Source organism: Zonotrichia albicollis, chromosome Z (assembly GCF_047830755.1).
Source record: "Zonotrichia albicollis isolate bZonAlb1 chromosome Z, bZonAlb1.hap1, whole genome shotgun sequence".
NCBI lineage: Eukaryota > Metazoa > Chordata > Aves > Passeriformes > Passerellidae > Zonotrichia > Zonotrichia albicollis.
In genome coordinates, this window is record NC_133860.1 from 19,088,092 (window position 1) to 19,107,756 (window position 19,665).

The 19,665-nt window shown below is 43.3% G+C and overlaps 2 protein-coding genes across 10 annotated transcripts in view; one reads left to right on the forward strand and one right to left on the reverse strand.

The window, feature by feature from the left end:
• The window catches only part of EGFLAM (EGF like, fibronectin type III and laminin G domains), a 76,935-nt gene extending 69,975 nt beyond the window's left edge, over positions 1 to 6,960 (forward strand). For 4 of the 6 annotated variants that reach the window (XM_074532828.1, XM_014268290.3, XM_014268289.3 and 1 more), the window contains 5 exons: positions 540 to 618; positions 1,481 to 1,624; positions 4,069 to 4,152; positions 5,254 to 5,357; positions 5,871 to 6,958. In XM_074532828.1, coding sequence (XP_074388929.1) covers positions 540 to 618; positions 1,481 to 1,624; positions 4,069 to 4,152; positions 5,254 to 5,357; positions 5,871 to 6,025 — 566 coding nt within the window. In that variant the 3' untranslated portion in view covers positions 6,026 to 6,958. Of the gene's footprint in view, positions 1 to 539; positions 619 to 1,480; positions 1,625 to 4,068; positions 4,153 to 5,253; positions 5,358 to 5,870 lie in introns of all 6 variants that reach the window. The other 2 variants (XM_074532829.1, XM_074532827.1) reach the window with 2 other exon arrangements.
• Positions 6,961 to 12,222: 5,262 nt separating this feature from the next.
• The window catches only part of LIFR (LIF receptor subunit alpha), a 53,339-nt gene continuing 45,896 nt past the window's right edge, over positions 12,223 to 19,665 (reverse strand). For all 4 annotated transcript variants that reach the window (XM_014268286.3, XM_014268285.3, XM_026794636.2 and 1 more), the window contains exon 20: positions 12,223 to 19,621. In XM_014268286.3, coding sequence (XP_014123761.1) covers positions 18,983 to 19,621 — 639 coding nt within the window. In that variant the 3' untranslated portion in view covers positions 12,223 to 18,982. The remainder of the gene's footprint in view (positions 19,622 to 19,665) is intronic.

The window sequence follows — 19,665 nt, forward strand, 5'->3', positions numbered from 1 at the left end:
AAACAGAAAACAGGGAGCAGCTCACAGGTTGTGTGTGCTGCCTCAGCCTCCCTTGGCAGGGTGAGAGGTCCCTGATGTGCTCTGCATGTGGTGCTCTGTTAGCAGCTGGGGAGGAGTTTCTCCGTCTATAAACAAAGGTGGTTAATACACAGTCTTTGGCAAGAGGGAGTGTTGGAGCACATAGAGAATGAAGGAATGTGGAAATAGGGGTAAAGAGAAAATTTGCAATGTTTTCCCAATGCTCCATAATTTTCTGCACTAACATTTGTAGTGGAGCAGTACATTTGGCTCCTGACATGGAGGCTGTGAGCAGAGGGACTGTCAGCCATTTAAACTCCCTTAACTGCTGCCCCTACATTTGGGCAAAATCTGGCAGTGCCTGTTTGCAGAGCAATGTGGGTTCAGCTCAGTTCTGTGTCACTGGTAGTACCTGCCCACTGCAGCAGTAAATCAGTAAAAGAGTCGTGTCTCTTTTTTCCCTTCCATTTCCAAGTCAGCTATCTGACACTTATCTTCATTTTGTTGTATTTACTTCTCAGCCATTACAGAAGCAATTGAAATCCCGCAATTTATTGGTCGCAGTTACCTCACATATGATAATCCAGATATCCTGAAAAGGTAATGTATCTCCTGTGGACCTAATTATTCTGTTTCTTAAATGTTATAATGTTAGGAGCCTTATGTGAGAGAGAGTAGTATATGTGCATGTTTTAAGCTGTACTTATAATATTTCTAACTGTACTTCTGCCATATTTTTAAATTTCAGGGAAAAATACATTTTAAGTGCATATCCTTGTGGCTTAGTTTATTATACATGTGCATCTTGCAGCCTGTCAAGAAAGAGGGAGAGGGGCTGGTTTTCCTTGAGGGCAAAGAACAGCCATATGGGGCTTGTATCTCAAAAGAGACTAAGGACCTTAACTCCTTTTTAACTCCTGCTTTAGCCTAACATTTAGATCCTTAAGGTTACTTTTTTGACTTCTTTGTATCCTAGAAGTCCCCACATTCCAGCAAATGTTGGCTTGTTTCAACAAATTCCTCCATCTACCTTTATTTCAGTCACTGAGTAGAGAAGGGTTCACCAGCGCCCTCACCTCCCACCTACTGGGACTTACTAATTTGCCCTTCTAATGCTCCTTCCTCTGGCTTCTGAGGGCATCACATCTACTGGGCATTCTCAAAATCTGCTTTTTGGGCTGGATTTCACATTAGGCTAGTGGAATAAAAGGATTTTCTCTTAATTGTATGGAATTACCTAGCAGCTATTGTGTAGAGAGATGAGTTAAATTCCCGTGCTCTGAAATGATGAAAATGGGGATGTGAGCCAGAATCCTTCACAGATCAGCATGTAAATGAGTTGCAGGAGAGTAACCCACCAGACCAGCAGAGACTAAATACTGCATAATCTTTTATGTTTTTTTGAAAGAATACTGGCACAATTTAGTTTTTTACTATTATTTCCTTCTTCTGCATTAAACAGGGTATCAGGAACAAGAACGAACGTGTTCATGAGGTTTAAAACCACAATGAAGGAAGGCCTTTTGATGTGGAGGGGAAACAGTCCCATGCGACCCAACAGTGATTTCATCTCTCTAGGCCTTCAGGAAGGAGCATTAATATTCAGGTGAGCTTTTCTTTCCCTTTTTTGTGTAACACACAGGGCTCAAAGGAGTTGCTACAACACATACAGTGCACTTGTCCTTTGGCACAGTGTGAGACACTCTCATTCTCAAAGTTTTGTTCAATGATGGGTCCCATTTGCTGTCTGGGAGAGGATGTAAGTTGAAGAGGTGATGTGCTGCAAGATTTGCATCACTCCTCCTTCCCAATTTTTCAGATATCAGGGCGTTATTGTGATTTTCTGAAAGCCTTCTTATGAGGGGGTGAATACTCTTGGTAAGCCCTCCACATACCCATTAAATCTGTCTCAGGCAGAGCAGGACAGGGCTGGCAGGGGTCAAGGACAAACTTTGGTGGTGCCACTGCTCACTGTGGGCTCACCCTTTGCCAGACAGTGTGCACAGGACCAGGGCTTCCACCACCTCAAACCCCCAGATGTCCTGGCCTGTGACACACACCACACCTTGTTTCTGCCACCATCCACAGAATCATTAATTAAGCAGTAATACTGCTGCCAAAATGGTGAAACTGGGGAGTATTGGGAAATGCTGGGGTCTTGCTCCAGCTTCTCTTTCTCCCTTGCAGTCACTCAGGCACACCCTGTGCAAGTTTTTGCATGGTGCTTTTTTGGGAGTCCTGTGTTTTGAAAGCCTTGTGTTTCCTCGTGGTGCCCCTTTAGGTTGTGTAAGGCAAATACTGAAAGAGCAAACCACAGATGCCATCACTATTGTGGATTGTTGTGAGATACCATTGGTCATGTGGCAGAGAGCTTATTATTTAAGCTAATTTTTTTACTTTACTTAACTGGCTGTTCTTTGGTACCATGGTATAGATAAGTTGCATGTTTCTATTCAAATTAATTTATTTTAAAGCTTTTTTAAAAATGTGATTTAACAGTGGCTAACTTGGCAAAAACTCTTAGTTTCCTCATTGATTTATAAACAAGGAACTGACTCTGCAGAAGTGGTGTGTTGTTTAAATGTCTTTGGAAGGGACTGTCTTTCTAGCATGCATGATACTAAGTGGCCACTTTGTTCTGTTTCCAAAACACAGTGCAATTTTTATTAGGTTACTGCTCTTCCTCAGATAGTCAAAAGCTTTAGACCAAACCAGCTGAATTTTTACTGAAATATTTGTACATTCCACATTCATTTAGGAAGGTGAAAAATTAATCTACCAAAATAAAACCCTCATAAGCAATAACTGCATACTGAAGGGGAGCATCAGAGAAGATGGTGAAAGGACAAATGCAGAAAAAAAATTCGGAAAGCTTGATCCTCATGCTAGATTTTCATCTTTTGAGAGGTGAAGTCAAGAGACTGTCAGGGCTGTGAATTTGTCTGAAGAATTTTTCTGCAGTTCAAGTTTAGATGTCTGTGTTCTGATCCAATTTGAAATCCAAACCACACTTCTACTTTCCCATTTTCTGTGGCCTTATTCCCTGTACAGTGTCCTTGCTGCTAGACATTCTTTCTGTTGCTCCCTGCTTCTGTCAAAGGTTACTTCACTGTTGTAGGGGGATAGCTGTTGTAGTGGGATTCATAAGGCATATGAATCTCATTTCTGTTATCAAAGGTCTAACATTTTGATGCAGTCCTGAACACGCAAATCCTCTTATTTTTTTTGACTTAGACTGGTGTCTGCATCCTGGGTAAAAGGGGGTGCTTGCCTGCAACTCACTTAAACCCCTGGAGAGGACACAAATTTAGGGTAACCAGTTTGCACTGGACAGCTCACAGTTTTATGTGCTGTTCTTCAGAACCTCAGCCTGGCCATGAGTTCATTCCATGTTCAGTCTTTTTTGGAGAGATGGTGATGTTGGCTTTAATCCCTCCTGCTTTGTACAGGCTGAAGTCCAGCAGCAGCTAGCTCATCCGGAGCACTCAATAGCTCACTGTGCTGTAGCAGCTACTTCTCTTTTGTTAAGGTTGGCCCAAGCTTCAGGGACCCTGAAATTAAGATGCCTGAAGTGTAAACATGATGGGGACATTATATCTGCCGAGTTATTTTAGTAGAAGCAAGCACAAAGAAATAATTAGAGTGGCAGGCTGAAGCAGCTGCTCATCTTTTCTAACATCACAGGTCTCAACCTTCCCTATATTTCAGATGGTTTGTAGATCAGTTATGGGTTGCATGCTTATTTGCTCTTGCAGAAATTTATTTATTTGCCATATTTGAAACTGTAGATCACTGACCTTCATAGTCCCCTGCTTTGGGGAAGAATGGCCATGCAGAGGCTCTCATCCTGCTCCCATGGGAAGGTGGTGATGGCACCCACTCTGACTCAGAGAGGTCTCCTGCTTGTCCATGAGACTGACTTTACAAAATAAGAGCACTGCTGCTGGGACTCCACTGCTTGCCCCAGAATCTGAGCCAAAAGGGAGTAAGAATGCCTGAGCAGGTCCTTTCAAGGAAGGCAGTAACATTTCAATTTTTTTTTAACTGTAGTTACAATTTGGGCAGCGGCATTGCCTCCATCACAGTGAACGGCTCTTTCAGCGACGGCCGGTGGCACAGAGTCAAAGCTGTTCGGTGAGTGGGCAGGCTCCATCTGGGGGGATTTGAGTGGCACAGAGCCAGAGCTGTTCAATAAGTGGGCAGGCTCCATCTGGGGGCACCTGGGGGCCACCCTGCCATTAAAGATGCTGGTTGGTGTCCCTGGGGGCTGGTGGTGTGTGAATCACTGCAGCTCCACACTCACACCTCGCTTAGGAGTGGAGCTGTTAGCAGCTTGGCTGTTTCAGGATGAAGTGCACAAGGATTGCTGTGTTTGAGGTGACAGTGCCAGCTCGGCACAGCTCAGGGCAGGCTGCCAAAGTCATGCAGGGCTATTCTGGGGCTGTGACAGACATTCTGTTAAACCCGTACGGGTCAAGAGTATTTTTCTTTAATGTCTGCATTTTAAAATTCCCTGGTGAGCGTTTTGTGGGCTGGCACAAGCATTGGAGCACAGACAGTGTAAACCTAGTTTTTCTATTTGGAGGAGGTGCAGACATCTTGCAGTGTATATATAACTCATATTTATAACTCATTACCTCATGGGAGGCAGCTGTGTCCAGCAGGGAAAGTATACATCCCTCTCTTCATGAGAGGTTGATTCCCTGGAAATCACATTTAGCTCAACTTGTTACCAAACTCAGGGAGAATAAGACCCATCAAGTAGCTTTCCTGTTAATACTGTTATTAACCATATATAAAATATCTCTAGTGAGTAACAAAACTGCCTAAAAGTAAGTTTTGCCATAGCTTGCCCATTTTTCCCTGGTGTTGAAACTTCTGCTCTTCACTTTTAACATTACATTTGATTTTTAACAAAAGGTCAGAATGTGCCCTTCCCCTCTGTCCCCTGCCTGTACAATCTGATTATTTTCCAGCACTTTCTGCTCTGAAAATGTGTCCTGCACACTTTGCAGGTCTTTTACGTCTATTAAAAAAACCCTAAAACCTGAAAATCTGGATGGCCTGAGTACACTGTGTCTGTGGAGCTTCCCAGTTCCATCCAAGCCTTCACCATGAGCCCAGCTCAGCTCTGAGTTGCTGTGGCAAGTCTCCTGGCAAGTGGAAAATGCCACTGCTCCTCCTCCCTTCTGACTGTAGGCTGGATGAATGAGAGTGGTTTGCTTTTTGTTTCAGGGATGGACAGTCTGGCAAAGTAACCGTGGATGATTATGGTGCCAGGACCGGTAAATCCCCTGGGAAGATGAGGCAGTTAAATATCAATGGAGATCTCTACATAGGTGGGTGCTAATTATTCACATTGAGGACACAGGTGCGAGGTCAGCTGCAAGGCAGGGCTGTCCAGCTCTGTCCAGCTCCTGGTGGAGGTGTCACAGAGCAGCCTGTCTGCCACAGGAGTTTTGTGTGAGGAGGCTGCTCTGAGTGGGATAGGGAAATGGGAATCAGGAGGGATGAGCACTATAGGACACCCTGTGGTACTCCTGGCAGGTACATAGAGAAACAGCCAGAGGCAGCTAGAAACCCCACACCTGGGCACAAGCTGACTCAGCTCTTACTGATGTTACAATTTCTGAAATAAATAATTAGTGTCCTAATTCATTACCTCCTGCTTATCCCCTCTGTAGTTTCAAGTACTTAAAATCGTTACTTAAAACAACACAAAGCAACCTATAAATCAAAATTCCCCTCTGAGGTGCATTACTAGGGTTGCATTGCTGGGTGTGCAACCTGCCAGGCAGGAGCAGAGGCCTGTGCTGGTGAGGAGGAGTTTCTGAGAGCTGCCTTTCCCGCAGGGGGCATGAGGGAAATCGCCCTGCACACGAACCGGCAGTACCTGCGCGGGCTGGTGGGCTGCATCTCCCACCTCACGCTCTCCACTGATTACCACATCTCGCTGGTGGAGGATGCTGCCAACGGCAAGAACATCAACACGTGTGGGACCAAGTGACAAGAGTGGGACCCCGGTGCTGAGGACCCGTCGTGTGCATGCGTGTGTGGCTGAGCGGGAGCCGGCTGACACCGACCGCTGCAGCCAGACCATGCTGCCAGTCTGGGAGGGTGACAAAGCCAAAGGGAAACCCAAAAACAAGGAAAAGAAAAGAACTTTATTCCCCTCTCATTCCCTCTCCTTTCCTGTCCAAATGAAACCAAGCATTTTGTGTATGAACCGTGCCCTCTACCCCTTAAGTGTTTAGTGAGTGCTAAGGGTTGTGCATCAGTGCAAACGGCAAAGTGTGATGTTACAGATAAGAGTAGCTCAGTGACTGTGTTTTGTGGTCCTTAGGTTATGTTTTGTAGTATCAGAGGAAGCAATCTTGAAACACCTGCAATCATCCCACCCTGCAGTGATACAGTGACTGTGCTGTTCAACAAATACACCATCGGGCAGCATACTCCTGCATTCACATGTGGGTCCTGGAACAAGCAGTTCTCCCTACCCATCTCTGATTTAGCTAAATTATGTTTCATCCTGTGTAGCAGGGTAACAGTTACAATGACTGGTTTCAAAACGTTGTTGTTTGTTGAGGAGGAAAGTTCTTACAAGTCTACTTTTTTATTACAAGCAACAAAAAAATGAACCAATTTTGTAGAAGTAATTTTATACTTGTCTATTTTTTATAGCAGCAGCAGCAGACCTGCTTACATGGCATCACTTTTAACATTTACATGTACTATACAATTAGCTCTTTGCACACTTTCCTAAAAATAGAAAAGTGACCTGTGGCTTAATGTCTGTATTATACAGTTTTAATGGGGATATTTGTGAGTTATGACCAGTTTTACATTTGACTCTTTTTGTTCTGTAAATTTTGACAGTTTAAAATTGTACATTATGAAGCTTTCCTGTCTTAAACAGATTAAAAGATTAGAAAAAAAAGAGCAAATACTTGCTACTGTGGTATTATAATTTTTTTTTTTTTTTTAGAAAAGTGAGAAAAGCTATTGCAAGAGACCTTGCTAGGTCACAGTCCTCTTAAAATGTTATGTTTTCTAGGCACTGGACCAGCACTTGCACAACCTTGATTGCCAAAGTATAATTTAAGCAGGCAAACAGAGTGCTGTTGAGACACTGAAAGAGTGGTCCAGAATTTCTTAACTTGGAGATTTTGCCTCCTTACTTCTCTGTTCAAAGTGGATGAGTGAGCCTGTGAAGGGGCTGGGGGAGGAAGAGAGACCAGCCATGCAGCAGGGCACCCCACAGCCTGCCGGGCCTTCCCCAGGGGCACAGGCTCATCTGAATGAGCTGAAAGGACCTGATGTAGTTAAAGCATGGATATGAGGAGGTTCCCGCTGCATTTTTAGTGTGCTCAGAGTGCTCCTGGACCCTGAGAGCTCACACACATTCCCTAGATTCAGCCCACCTACACCTACACCTAGATAATGGTACAGACAAACTCCTGCCAAGGATACCCCAGCTCCTGTCCTGCATGCTAAAGGGACATCCTGATCTCTTAGATGAAAGATTTGTGCTCCTTAAGGTAGCAGTGGTCAAAAACAAATGCAGGCACTTACTACAAGCAGAAAATAAAAGGAAAATGGCAGTGGTGGTGCCATTATGTGATGTGCACCTGTGTCTACTCCCTGTTCAAATGATACTACGGGGGAAAAAGTCTGTAGAAGACACAGACTTCAGCTTGCAGAGGAGCTGGAAACACTCATGGCTCTCCTCCCAGGAGAAGCAAAGTTTTGTTTGGCTTGGGAGCCCCATGGGGAAGGAGAAATCCTCTGTGGCTGGGAAAAAGCATGATAAAGTATACCAGATCAAGATGTGCCTTTGAAACTAAAGTAAATGGAATTGGATGCCTTGGGATATAAAAGGAAAATGTGTAGAGTTGGAAACAGAGTGAAAATTGAAAACTAAAATTTCTGAAGGCTGAAGATTTTTCTGTCTACTCAGTGTAGCCCTGTGGGAGTGGCCTGACACAGCCTTGGGTCGTGTCTGAGCTGCTGGCTGCCTGAGAGGGAAAATTCACATCTTATGAGCTTGAGGGGTTTTCCAGATGCTAGTGACCTGTCCTGACCTGGCACAGAGTAGGGAGATTTGACTGGCTGTACCCCTGATCCTCTGGACATGCTGGGCTGGTGTGGATGGGGCTCTACCGTGGTGCACAAACAGCATCACCCTCTGCTCTGCCTTACGTGCCTCGCCTTTCCCATCCTTTCGTTCCTGTCACAGAGTTTGGAGACCAGTTCCAAGACAAACATCTGGTGGGAGAGGTCTCTATTTTAAGATAATTTATTGCAGAATACCGGGTGCTTTGGTACGAGGCGGTGCTTCTCCAAAACAAAAGCAGCTCTTCTGAAATGTCGGGCAGGGAGGGGCATGGGTAGGAAATACCTCTGTCGCTGCTGTGGGAAAAGAAGAGCAGCTCCCCAAATGCCTGATTCCAACTCTGCCTATCAGAATTTGGGGCTGGCAACATCACCCTGCAGCGGTGCAGGCTGAGCAGGAGCAGTGCAGCTGCAGTGGTGCAGGCTGGTGGGAGTGGGGGCACGAATAGCAACGATGCTGAGTGGTTTAAATAGTTAAAAAAAGGATCCTTCCTGCATCCTTTTAAAGACAGTCTGAGAAACATCCCTCTTGTACGTCTCCACTCTTCCTGTAAAGCTGGGGTATGTGTTTCCACTGTGGTTTCCACTTCAAGGGCTGAACAGGAGACAGGTATGAGAAAATCAGGAACATCTGACCACATGGGGAGGCTCTGCCCCTCTCACCCTCTGACACCCTCCCCACTGATGCTGGGTCAGGGAGGGAGAAGGGAAAGGTGGACGTGAATGGCAGAGTGATTAGTCATTTTCCCAGGAACTGGCCTGCATGTGCTGCTCGCTGTCTCCAGGAATGTTTATTAGTCACATTATTCATTGCTTGGGCTGACTCAGATGCAAGGCATGACCCCAGTGCTGAGCAGGGTAAGCTCCTGCCAGTTGGAGCCCTGTCCCTTTTGCTGCAGCTACCTGAGCAAGCCAGCAGGGAAGGCAGCAGCCGCAAGAGGTTGTTCCTCTCTTTGCAATCTAATCTCCTTCCTTAAACTGCAGCTCTTATTTTTCTTACTAGTTTTCCACATTATTCCCAGAACATGTAATATGCCATTTGGTAGGGGTAAACACCTGCCGTGGTGTCAGCTTTGGTGGGCTGAGTCAGGCTTTGTGCTGAGCACTGGCTGCTGGCCAGAGCTGCTGCCTGGTTGCCCCTCACTCTGCCGGGGCAAAATGTGTCCTGCTGCTCTCCTCCGTCTCCGTAGGACCCAACTGCTAGGAGTCTGCAGTTAGGGTTAATCTGCTTCATCCTAAAGGAAAATAAGGATAAAAGAAAAAGAAAGCAAGTCAAGGGGTCCTAAAGCCAGATGAGACTTAGCAATGCTCCCTATGGTTGGAAAATCCTTGCTGCACTGGTTTGTCCTGGGTCAGCTGGAGCTGATTTCCATCCCAGTGCTCCCAGCTTGGCCCCAGGGAGCAAAAGAGTGAAGAGGAGGAGGAAGAGGAGGAGGAGGAGGAGGGGGCTGCCAGGGTTGGGAAGTTGCCCATTCCCTGGATGGAGCATTACCCTGAAATAGCTGCCTATTGTAAAAGTTGCTATTTTGTCAGCCAGGCTTTCCTTTTGAAAAAAAGTTTTCATTCTGTTTGCATGGCAAAGTAAGCTGGGTGGAAAATGTATTGTTCCAGCTCTGCATGTTCAGCTGCCTCCACGACAGCATCAGCCCTCAAGGGGAAAATCTCCTCACCTTGAAGGAGCGGATAAGGTACAGTCCTGGTTTACTCAGGGAGAGCAACAGCCACATCCCATCAGACAGATATGTCTTTTATCACCATTTAATTTCTTGGGTGGTGGAGGGTGGGGTGGGGGTGTTTCCCTTCCCCAACTCTCTCCCGCTCCATTTTTCATTGGCTTGAGTCATTGTGGGCACTGTGATGTTGCGCCCTTGATTCTGCTCTTAGGCATTTCACTCATGAATTACAGCCTGGGGCCAGCACCTGTGGTCACTGCAGCTCTGCAGGGTCCTGGCTGTCTGTCCCTGTGGACAGGACTGGCTCATCTGTGAGTGCCCTCTTGTCAAGCCCCTTGTGATGGAGACTGCCTGGCAGCGCTGTGACCGACTGCCCTGATTTCTTTTGAATATCCATTCACTGTCACAGCATTTTCCTTTGTTCATTGTGCACTAAGACAAAGACGACATTGTTCCTCTTCCCCTGCTCTTTCTTTTTAAATCTTCCCTCAGTCTTTCTTTCTAGGAAAACAACGGTGCCAGTTCTTTCAACACCATCCCCACAGGCCATTTTTTCCAGCACTTTTTGTTACTGAGATATATGGAGAAGCATGGAAGAAATAGAGCTGCAGAGCACGGACACCCCATGTTCTGTCTCACAAAACAGCAGCTTTCCAACCTAATTTTTTGTTTTGTAGGCTCTTAAATAGTTTCTGTTGGCAGTAGTGGCAGCCTACATCATCAGTTTTTGTGGACATGGCAGAATTTTCCTAAATTTTTCTGTCTTTTGAAAACATGGGAAGAGCAATATCTAATATCTTCTTTACCGTTTCACTTGCTTCCATTTTTTTTCCCTCTCTACAATTTTTAGTTTTGGTGTCAGCAGAACAGAATTCAAAAATGGAATCACCCATTTATCATCATGTTTAGGCAGCTTTCATTTGAACTGATTGTTTTTACCATAACACATTTATTTTAATGGGTAACAAATGTTTCATACAGAGGGACTTCAAGCTTTATTTGTGTGTTGAGAGAAGCTTTTGGTGGTTGTAGATCCAGGGGAGTGTGTACTTTGATGCCACATTGGGAGCAACCAGCACTGGCAGCAAAGGGAGAGTCAAACAGAAGATAAGATTGTGTACTGGAACCAGACAGAAAACATGGGATGGTCTGACTCCCTCTCTCCACTCTCATTGTGATGGTGACATATGGGACAGTTCATGGTCCCTGCAAAAAACCTCCTGTGTTCATGGTCCTCTGCTGCTGCTGTGTGTCTCTATGATGATTGTATCTACTCATTCCAGCTGCCCAGTAGCTGTGTTAAATGTACAGCCCAGCTGGGTTAACCTGGTTTTGCCAAGCATTGAATTAGCTATATCTGATCACGTGCAGTATCTTCAGAAGATATTGCAAAGCCATCATCCTGTTGATTCTTTTAGACCTGAGACACAGATGGAGCGAGTCCTGTCTGGAGCTCTTCCCTGGTCCCTACCCTGACCAGAGCAGTAGCAGGGCTGGAGAGGGCAGCTGTGGGTTTCACTTTTGGAACAATCAAACTTCCTTCATTCCCACAGCTCCAAGTGTCTTTTCAGAGCAGCACTCTTCAATCCCACTAAAAGAGCTGAATCCCACATCTCCCCAGCGCTCGGAGGAGCTCCCACACCCTGCCCAGTTGCTGTCACATCCAAATGCACCAATCTGCTGTTGTGAGGCAAGGAATTGACTCTGACTTTCAAGGATGCCTCCAAAGAGACGGAGAGAGCACAATGCCATCATTCCACGATGGTTTTTTTGTGACGTGCTATGGTGCAGCACCTGTCATTACACACATTGCTAGGCTCAGGTGTCCTTCCCAAGTAAAGGTGCTGTGGGTTGGATGAGCCACAAAATTCTTTGGCTGTCACAAAGATACATCACGAATGACAAGCCATCATAAATAGCCTCAAACATAAGGCCCATCACCATTAGCTGGTCATCTCAGTTCCACTAAAGCAAGCTGAGAAAGTGTCCTACACCACCCAAACCAACCCCAGAAACAGCCTGGGCCCTTCATCCTGCCACTCCATCCCACGCGGAGTCTGCAGGGGCTGATGTCTGCACACCCCCAGCCCAGGCGTGCAGGGGGATCGCACACCAAACCCCAGCTCTGTTGGAGCCACAAGCCAAGGAGGACACAGGTAAGTGACCTGGACTTTTTCCTGTCCCTGCATTGTACACCAAGAACAGGAGGGCTTTAGTGGCCCCTGGAAATGGCAGGGTCTGTTGTGCTGAGGAGTATTTGTTACCCTCCACTCTGCCTATCAGGAAGCCAAGGCTGTGCTTGCTAGATCCTGTGGTTGTTTGCTCTGGCACAAAATTCAAATAACTCCGTTTGTACTGGGGCATGAGCAGAATTTAACTCTTAAAAAATAAATGGGAAAGCAAAGAATATGAAGACATATAAGAGTGTAAGAAAATATATTTATTAAATTTCATGGCAATACTATGGCAAAATTGTTAAACACATGCTTACTTTTAGACACCCAAGGAATACAACAGGAGTTACATCAAGCAAGCAAACTAGGTTTAAAATGTATGCAAAGTTGTATCTTAGTGTTAGGTTAGTCTTAAATGTCAACTGCCACACTGAAATAGTATATCCCCAACATGATCCCATGCTTCCTTTTTTAAGCATGCATTTGTTTAACTGCTTAGCTGATAAATTTTCATATTGATACACTTTGTTGAATCAGTATTTTACTTGGCATGCTACAGCTTTATTAAAGTGCCTTGTGATGATTTTGCTAAAATTGTGAAAGAAGTAATTTTTCAATAGCAGACTTGGAAGCTGGAAAATTTCAGTATCATTCAGCAACAAAAATATGCTGAATGACTTATTAGATTTAGTGTGTTATGAAGACTATTTTTTCAGCTCAGTCTACTGATTTATTCTCAGCATTAACTTCTATAGATGACTATGTCAAATTGGCAAACAATATTTTCACTAGTATTAAACAAAAGTCCATTAAAATCTTCATAAAAACAGAACATAAAAAACATCTCTAAGCAAATTATTTATGCTGTAAAAAATATGGTATAAAAAGAGCTAAAAAAAACATTGAACCTATTCACAGTATATGTTTAAAGTTACAGCATTATAGTACAATGTTGTGTGTTTTTTTCAGGTGACCTGTATGATTCCACCAGTTCTGATATTTTGTGTGCCACAACAGGCTCAAAGTTCAAATTGCTGTTACCTTCAAGTAGGATTTCAGATATGATGATTCAGTTGTCTTCTCTTTTTGTTATCCCCAGCTTTACAAACTTTTGACATGGTATCAAAACGTAAAATGTTTCCAAAGCCATTCTTGAACCACATTTAGAAAACATGGACAGAGTGGCGTTCAAGGATTCTTTTTTTATTGTGTTACTACTAAAGGGTGCGACCTTTCTATTTTACTTTGCCCTGCTCAAGCTACTAATTTTTAAAGTTTTCTTAATCCACGTAATGAAAAAGTGAAATTTTCACTTTTTGCTTTGTTCTGTGGTTAGTCTTACTCCCTACCTTTTGCACAACATGAGACCAAGTGAGCTGCAAAGGTACTGACCCTTCTAGTGGAAGTTGTCCATAAATCTCCACTGAAGCTTGCTTTCAGTCAAAATGCAGATTTGGGATTGTCCTAGAAATTTTGTTGGGTATCAAGTTGAAAACCAAGGATTTCATCTGCTCTGGTGCACCACAAAGTCACCTGGACAGTGCTGTCACAGAAGAGAGTGAGACTGGAGAGGGATTAACCCCATCCTCTCATGAAACACCCTGCCATTAGACCACCTCACCTGCATGGGCAGGCTGAGCTCCTGCCCTCCAAAACCCAGAATTCCTCTTGAGTTTTTTTTTGTTTCAGTTGTAAAAGCAGAAGGAATTAACAGATGTTTTTGTGGGGGAGAAGTATTGTCATGCACACTGGGACAATTTATAAAGTTACAGAAAGCCTGCCAATATCATCTGAGGTTTGTTTGTATAACATGCTAAAAGGAAACAAACACTGGTTATCTGAGAAGCACTGGGAAAAATCCAGAGTTATATAAATGAGGGAGGGGAAAAAAAATGGTGGTGGAAGAAACTATTTTACAGCTCCTAACAAGATATCTAAGACAGTCTTAAACTGGAATAAAGGGAATAAAACACTTAAACACTTTTAAATCCTTGTCTAGCATTCGGGGTCTGGGACTGTGTTTCCAGGCTGGCTAAGGAATAGACAAGGGGAAAAAACCAACAAATATTGCCAACAGCATCTTTGAGCCTCATCCACAGAGGGCACCATTCAATGCAAGCACCACAAGTGTTGCAAAGTGTGTTGGGAGGAGCACAAGACAGCAGGTGCTTCCTCCAGACAAAACTGTCTCAGAAAGTATATATTCATGTACAGGACTCCAAAAAAATCACTTTGGCAATTGTAAGCCGACTTCTTCTGCCATATGCACCTAGGCACGTGATGATGCAAGCACATGTGTGCGTAAAGGGTTAGGACTTAGTGTCATAAATATTAAATGCCATTTGCACTGAAGTCTTCATCAAAGTCTGTGGCAGAATATAAGATGCTATTTACATGGGAAGCTCTTCACAGATTTATGGTACACAGAGCCTTTGTTAGCAATCTCATTCTTTAAATGTTACATTTTTCTAATATCTGTCAAATTATGTTACTATATTTCTATCTACTTGTAGGGGTACAAGTATTCTATTTAAAAAGCAGTATTTATTTAAAAACAGGGCACACAATTTGTCATTGCCTTTTCAGAGTGGTGTCTAATCACCTTCTCTCTCCAATGCACCCAATCACTTTCCTTTTTGCTCCTATTCATGTTCAACTGAGTGAACTCATGACCACAGGAAACACCACAGCACTCAGCTTTACCCAGCTGAACCTATCAACAACAACATAAAAAGGTGATTTGAAAATACCTCTCCAGAGCAGCCTAAAGCTTGAGGTCAGCAGGAGCGTGCTGCTGCCACGTTCCTGGCAAAGTCAAGTTCTGGTCCCTCACACAAACCAAAGGTGAAGAAACGTGGCAGATCTGCCAATTGTGCCATGACAAGCAGCACAGCGACTGGCTCCCTTTGGAAATGGTTTAAACATGAAAGCAGCAACTAGGGATAATAAAGACAGCAAATGTCAGTGTGGTGGTTTGACCAGGCTCAAACCATGACAGTCAGTTATCAGGTTCTAGGTCTGCCTATACAGCCACTGCACAGCAGGGGAGGTAATTCACTGCCTGCCTGTAATATTAGCTTGCTATTTTGTTGATATATTAACTAGTAGTTCTGTGAGGTATATCACATGCAGATCTACCATCCCAAAATCTAACACAAACGTGAGATCCCACATCTTGGGCAGGTCAGAAAACAAAAATAATGAATGTGTCAAATAGGAGAGTGCACAACGATACATCAAATGTGACTGATGTTCCACACGTACAGTGAACAGTACAAAAACCCATTACAAAACTTAAATTGTCACATATGACAGTCATGGCTCAAAAATAAAAAGCAGCAGAACCGACGACTTTCTTCAGAAAGCAACTGCTTGGCATTAATACCCTACATCTCCAAACACTGATCCTGGAGGACTGAAGTTAGGCATGACACAATCCCTTCTGGAAGTTGTTGGATTTTGCTTTTTGTTTGGTTCTTTTTAATTTTTTTTTTTTTAAAGCTGCACTTTCTACTCTTCTAAAAAATGAAGTAAAAAGGCAAAAGAACTAAAAATAAATGTTCAATAAAGGGTAAGATTTTCCACAAAAGGATGGTAAGGAAATGCTGTTTAAACTTTAGGATTCCTAAGATATTTTTCAGAAAAGAAACTTGTCCGAAGAGGCTCATCAGGAAGCTAGAAGGCACTAGTACAAAGAATCTGATCCCCTCTGAAACTTACAACTGTTATCAAAGCATTTAGAGGCTATGAGAGAGCACCATGCTTTGAAAGAGTATTTGATTCAAAGACATTCCTAAAGATGCTTCACTGGTTTAACATGGCACTTGGGCTCAGAAAGCAAGTCTGTTCCCTGACCCTCCTGGTCATTCATCCCTACTGCTCCGTGTACCTAGGGGTGGCTGATCACCTTAGCAGCACCTCTCCCCGTGCATCTGAATTCACTGCTGAAGATCTGAGACAGGCATTTGAAAGCCAGCACTGAATAGGCTCAAAGGAAACCACAGTGGTGAAGCAGCTGAGCTTTCAAGTGCTGGAAGGACAACTGTTTACTGGCTCATCAGCACTAAGTGACAATGACAGCTACAGATACTGCACACGCTTGTGTCTCTCCCACATCTGCCCCACTCTCCTTACTGAAGCTATTCCTGTTAAAGGACCTTTCTGACCTGCATCCTGAAAGTCAGAACACCAGGTATATCGTCAAGAATTAGAAAAAAAAAAAAAAGAGATTAATAACTAGGTCAGAGGGAGTTTATAAGATCAACATTGAGGCAGAATATACATTTGTGGAGCCTTTCCTTACCTAATCACTAAGAAATGAAGCAATTTAAAATGTTGCTGTCTTTACTGAATAGGAGGAGCAGCACATTGGAAACCTGAGTATGTGATGCTTATGTGTAAGTGATTCACCATATGAACACTGACAATGGTCCTGAACTGCTTCCTGTGAGAGCTCTGTGTGTTCTCTGCAGCTGCCTTGATTTCCAGTCTCCAAATTAAAAATTGCCAGTACTCTCAAATAGCAGTTTGATTTTGTTTCTTGCAATACACAGCCATATGAAAAGCACAGTTATTCTTCATGGTCAGCTGTTCTGCTATAGAGGGTGTTTTTTTCAGTTGGATCACCATGCAATACTGATTGCTCCTCTGTACTGAGAATCTGCTCTATAAAAAAACCCCTAACCCCTACCCATACACACTGTCCATGACATCATCTGCTTTCAATTAAAAGCATATAGCAGCAAAAGCTAAAATCCATCTTAGGAGATGGACACATTAAAATGAAATGAAATATTCTAGAAAAAAATAATTATGAAAAACAGTTGTTACTATTAGGATTTAGCCTCCTCCCAGCTATCAGTCACAAAGGGCTTAACTGCTTCCTTTCATATGTTAATGTTCTATCTAAGTAATATGCTATGACACTTCTCTTGTGCTGATGCTTGGTCACAAATGGACGTCACTGCCTGTGTTTCCACTTGCAGCCTGCTAACTCAAAGACTCAACAGATGAATCCTATGTGCACTTTCTGTCCTTTCAGAGGCACCTTGCACTCTGCCGGACCTGCAGACCAATCTGGTTTTCACTACTTCACAGCTCACTAGTCCGGGAGGCACACACAGGAGGTTGTTACCTATTGTGGTAATTATTTAGTGCTTTGCCTTTTTGTCAGTTCTGAAACATCTCTACACTTTCGTTCTGTGGAGATGGCAGAGACATGCCAGCCTCTGAAACTGAACCACCCATTGCTGTGACTAGGTTTAACCTTATGCTTGGTTTTATTTTGATGGCCAGATCATGTGGTTTGGAGACCAAATGTCTGTCAGGTCACATCCTCCTGATCTACTCTCACACCTTTACAACTAGCAGCCTAGACAATTCAGTCTCCTAATCTGTTTTATTTAGAAAACCATTCCCATGTCTTATTTATTTAAAAAAAACCCCTCAAAAACCAAACAGCAATCCAAACCCCAAACAAAGCACAGTAGCTAACGAAATGGAGATTAAAAAAAAATTGGTTAGAACTTTATGGAGACCCTTTTTGATCAAGCTCATCTGATGCCTCCCCACTGTTTTACAGCAAGAAACAGGTAAATTTCTCAAAAGTTTCTCCTGTAAGCTAGTGAAATTCATGTAAGCCACAGCCTGAAATTTACACAGTGAAATGTTACAGTTACAGTTGTCTAGAGATGCACATGGGAAAACAAGCATTTTAAAAGATGATTGTTCTAAACACTCCTTTAAGCACACAAATGTACATAATTTAAGCTTTCTTTGCATCACATATCTGGTAAAGGAGAGGTAGAATTAGTGGCACTAGAACCTCCCTGGGTTTCTCCCTGCCACTAGAGAAATCCTACCTTGTACTCCCAGGCAGGATTTGTACAGAAGGTCCTGTTGGGTTGACACATAAGATCAAAGATCAGTCAGGCAGCAGGTAATACAAAGGTAATACAATAAAGATCATCCAAAAAGCAATTTCTCCTCAAGGACCTAGTCCTACTACCTCTAATTTCATGTGCCAAACTGCTTCAGCAGCTAAGGTGAGTAGACAGATTTCCCCATGGCTTACATTACTGCATAGTGCAAAGACTGCTAAACACTGAGGGTGAATGGACTACTGTACCACTTCAAAGCAGGAGATCTGGAGCAGAAGCTATGAAATACAAAATGTATTAGTGCAATACATTAGGTAAGATTAACTCTTTAACCAAAAGATTGAAAAAATATAGAGCATTCTAAGATATTTTTTAAAAAAAGGAAGTTTTAAACTTTATGCAATTCTTGTTGAGGTTTCAATCAGTGTTACACTTCTTTTCCCCAAGTTTGTACCCCTGAGTCAAACATTTAATAAACATTGTACAGTAGGTACAGAAATTAGTGTCTAGTCAAAAAGCAACAGATTTGAATGGCCATTGCTTTCTAAGTGTTAAACAGTGACAATACCTTCCATACAGGAGAAGAAAAAAAATTAGCACTCTCATTTGTTCATTGTTTATAACTAGGTAAAAGATCTCAACAGTTTCCAGCCACATTGTTTCCGAGTCTTAGGCTGAGATTTGCTATAAATTAAACCTTCAGTAAGGAAATCTGTTGGTGCTGCATCATTTGAGTCTGCACGGTTGAGAACAACTACAACAAAGCAAAGCAATCTTTCCAAGTTATAAATTGCATGAGACCATGTTTATCTTGGAGCACTGTGGGAAGGTAGGCAGAGTTCTTTGACTATAATTATCAGGGGCTGTAAATTCAAAACCCCATATATCCAATATATTTTACTAGACTAATAACTAAATTGTTATAATTTTGGCCTCTCAGCCTCTATTACAATGGAATATTAACACTTTGACTAACTTAAACATGGTAACATTCAGCTCACTAGAACTTCTGCTGACTGTCTCCAAGAATAATTCATGCCTTTTGCATTTTCTTCTTCCTTTCTTAACAATACCAGGCATAAAAGCTTATTCAGAAGGCAGGTTCACGTGCAATGAGGACTCACTGTTAATCATTTGGTTTGTTCTGAAAAAAGTGTGTGAAGGACCACCCTGTGTTAATGGGTTTAGGAGAGTCTTCTTCATCTTTTGGGGGAAGAAGAAACTGTCGGGAGTTAATTGAACATGGGCTCCCAAAAGATGCATTTTCATTGTTGCTTTCAACTGATCCGGGAGAGTCCGGAGTGCCCATGTTCCACGCGTTTGTGTTTGCTTGAGGTCTGTAACCTGCAGTTTTATCTAATTCTTCCTCCACAGGTGAATGGCCCTCTATTTTCAGAGCACTGATAGAGAGTTGCATTTGTGGCTTATAGCCTGCTGTAGTCACTAAGTCTATTTCTGGCTCCTCCTCTGGTTTAATTTGAGGCTGATACATTGACTGGATGTCAATGTAAACCACCTGAGATGACCCCCCAGGTTCATCTGTAGGGGGATTTGAGATCTCCTCTTCAATGATAGGGGGGCAGTAGGAGACAACAACGTGGTTTTCCATTTCTGAGTCAGAGCCATCTTCAGGCACAGTGGTCTCTGCTGCTGGGGACATCATCTCTGTGTCTTCAATCTTTGGAGCTGTGGACTGTGTTTCCACCACTTCAACACTGTTGGGGGTGCACGGGTTCATTTCCAGTGTTTTAAGTGTCTTATTCCCCTGAAATGAGAAAAAGGAGAAGGGGGAGACACTAAGTTAAAAGA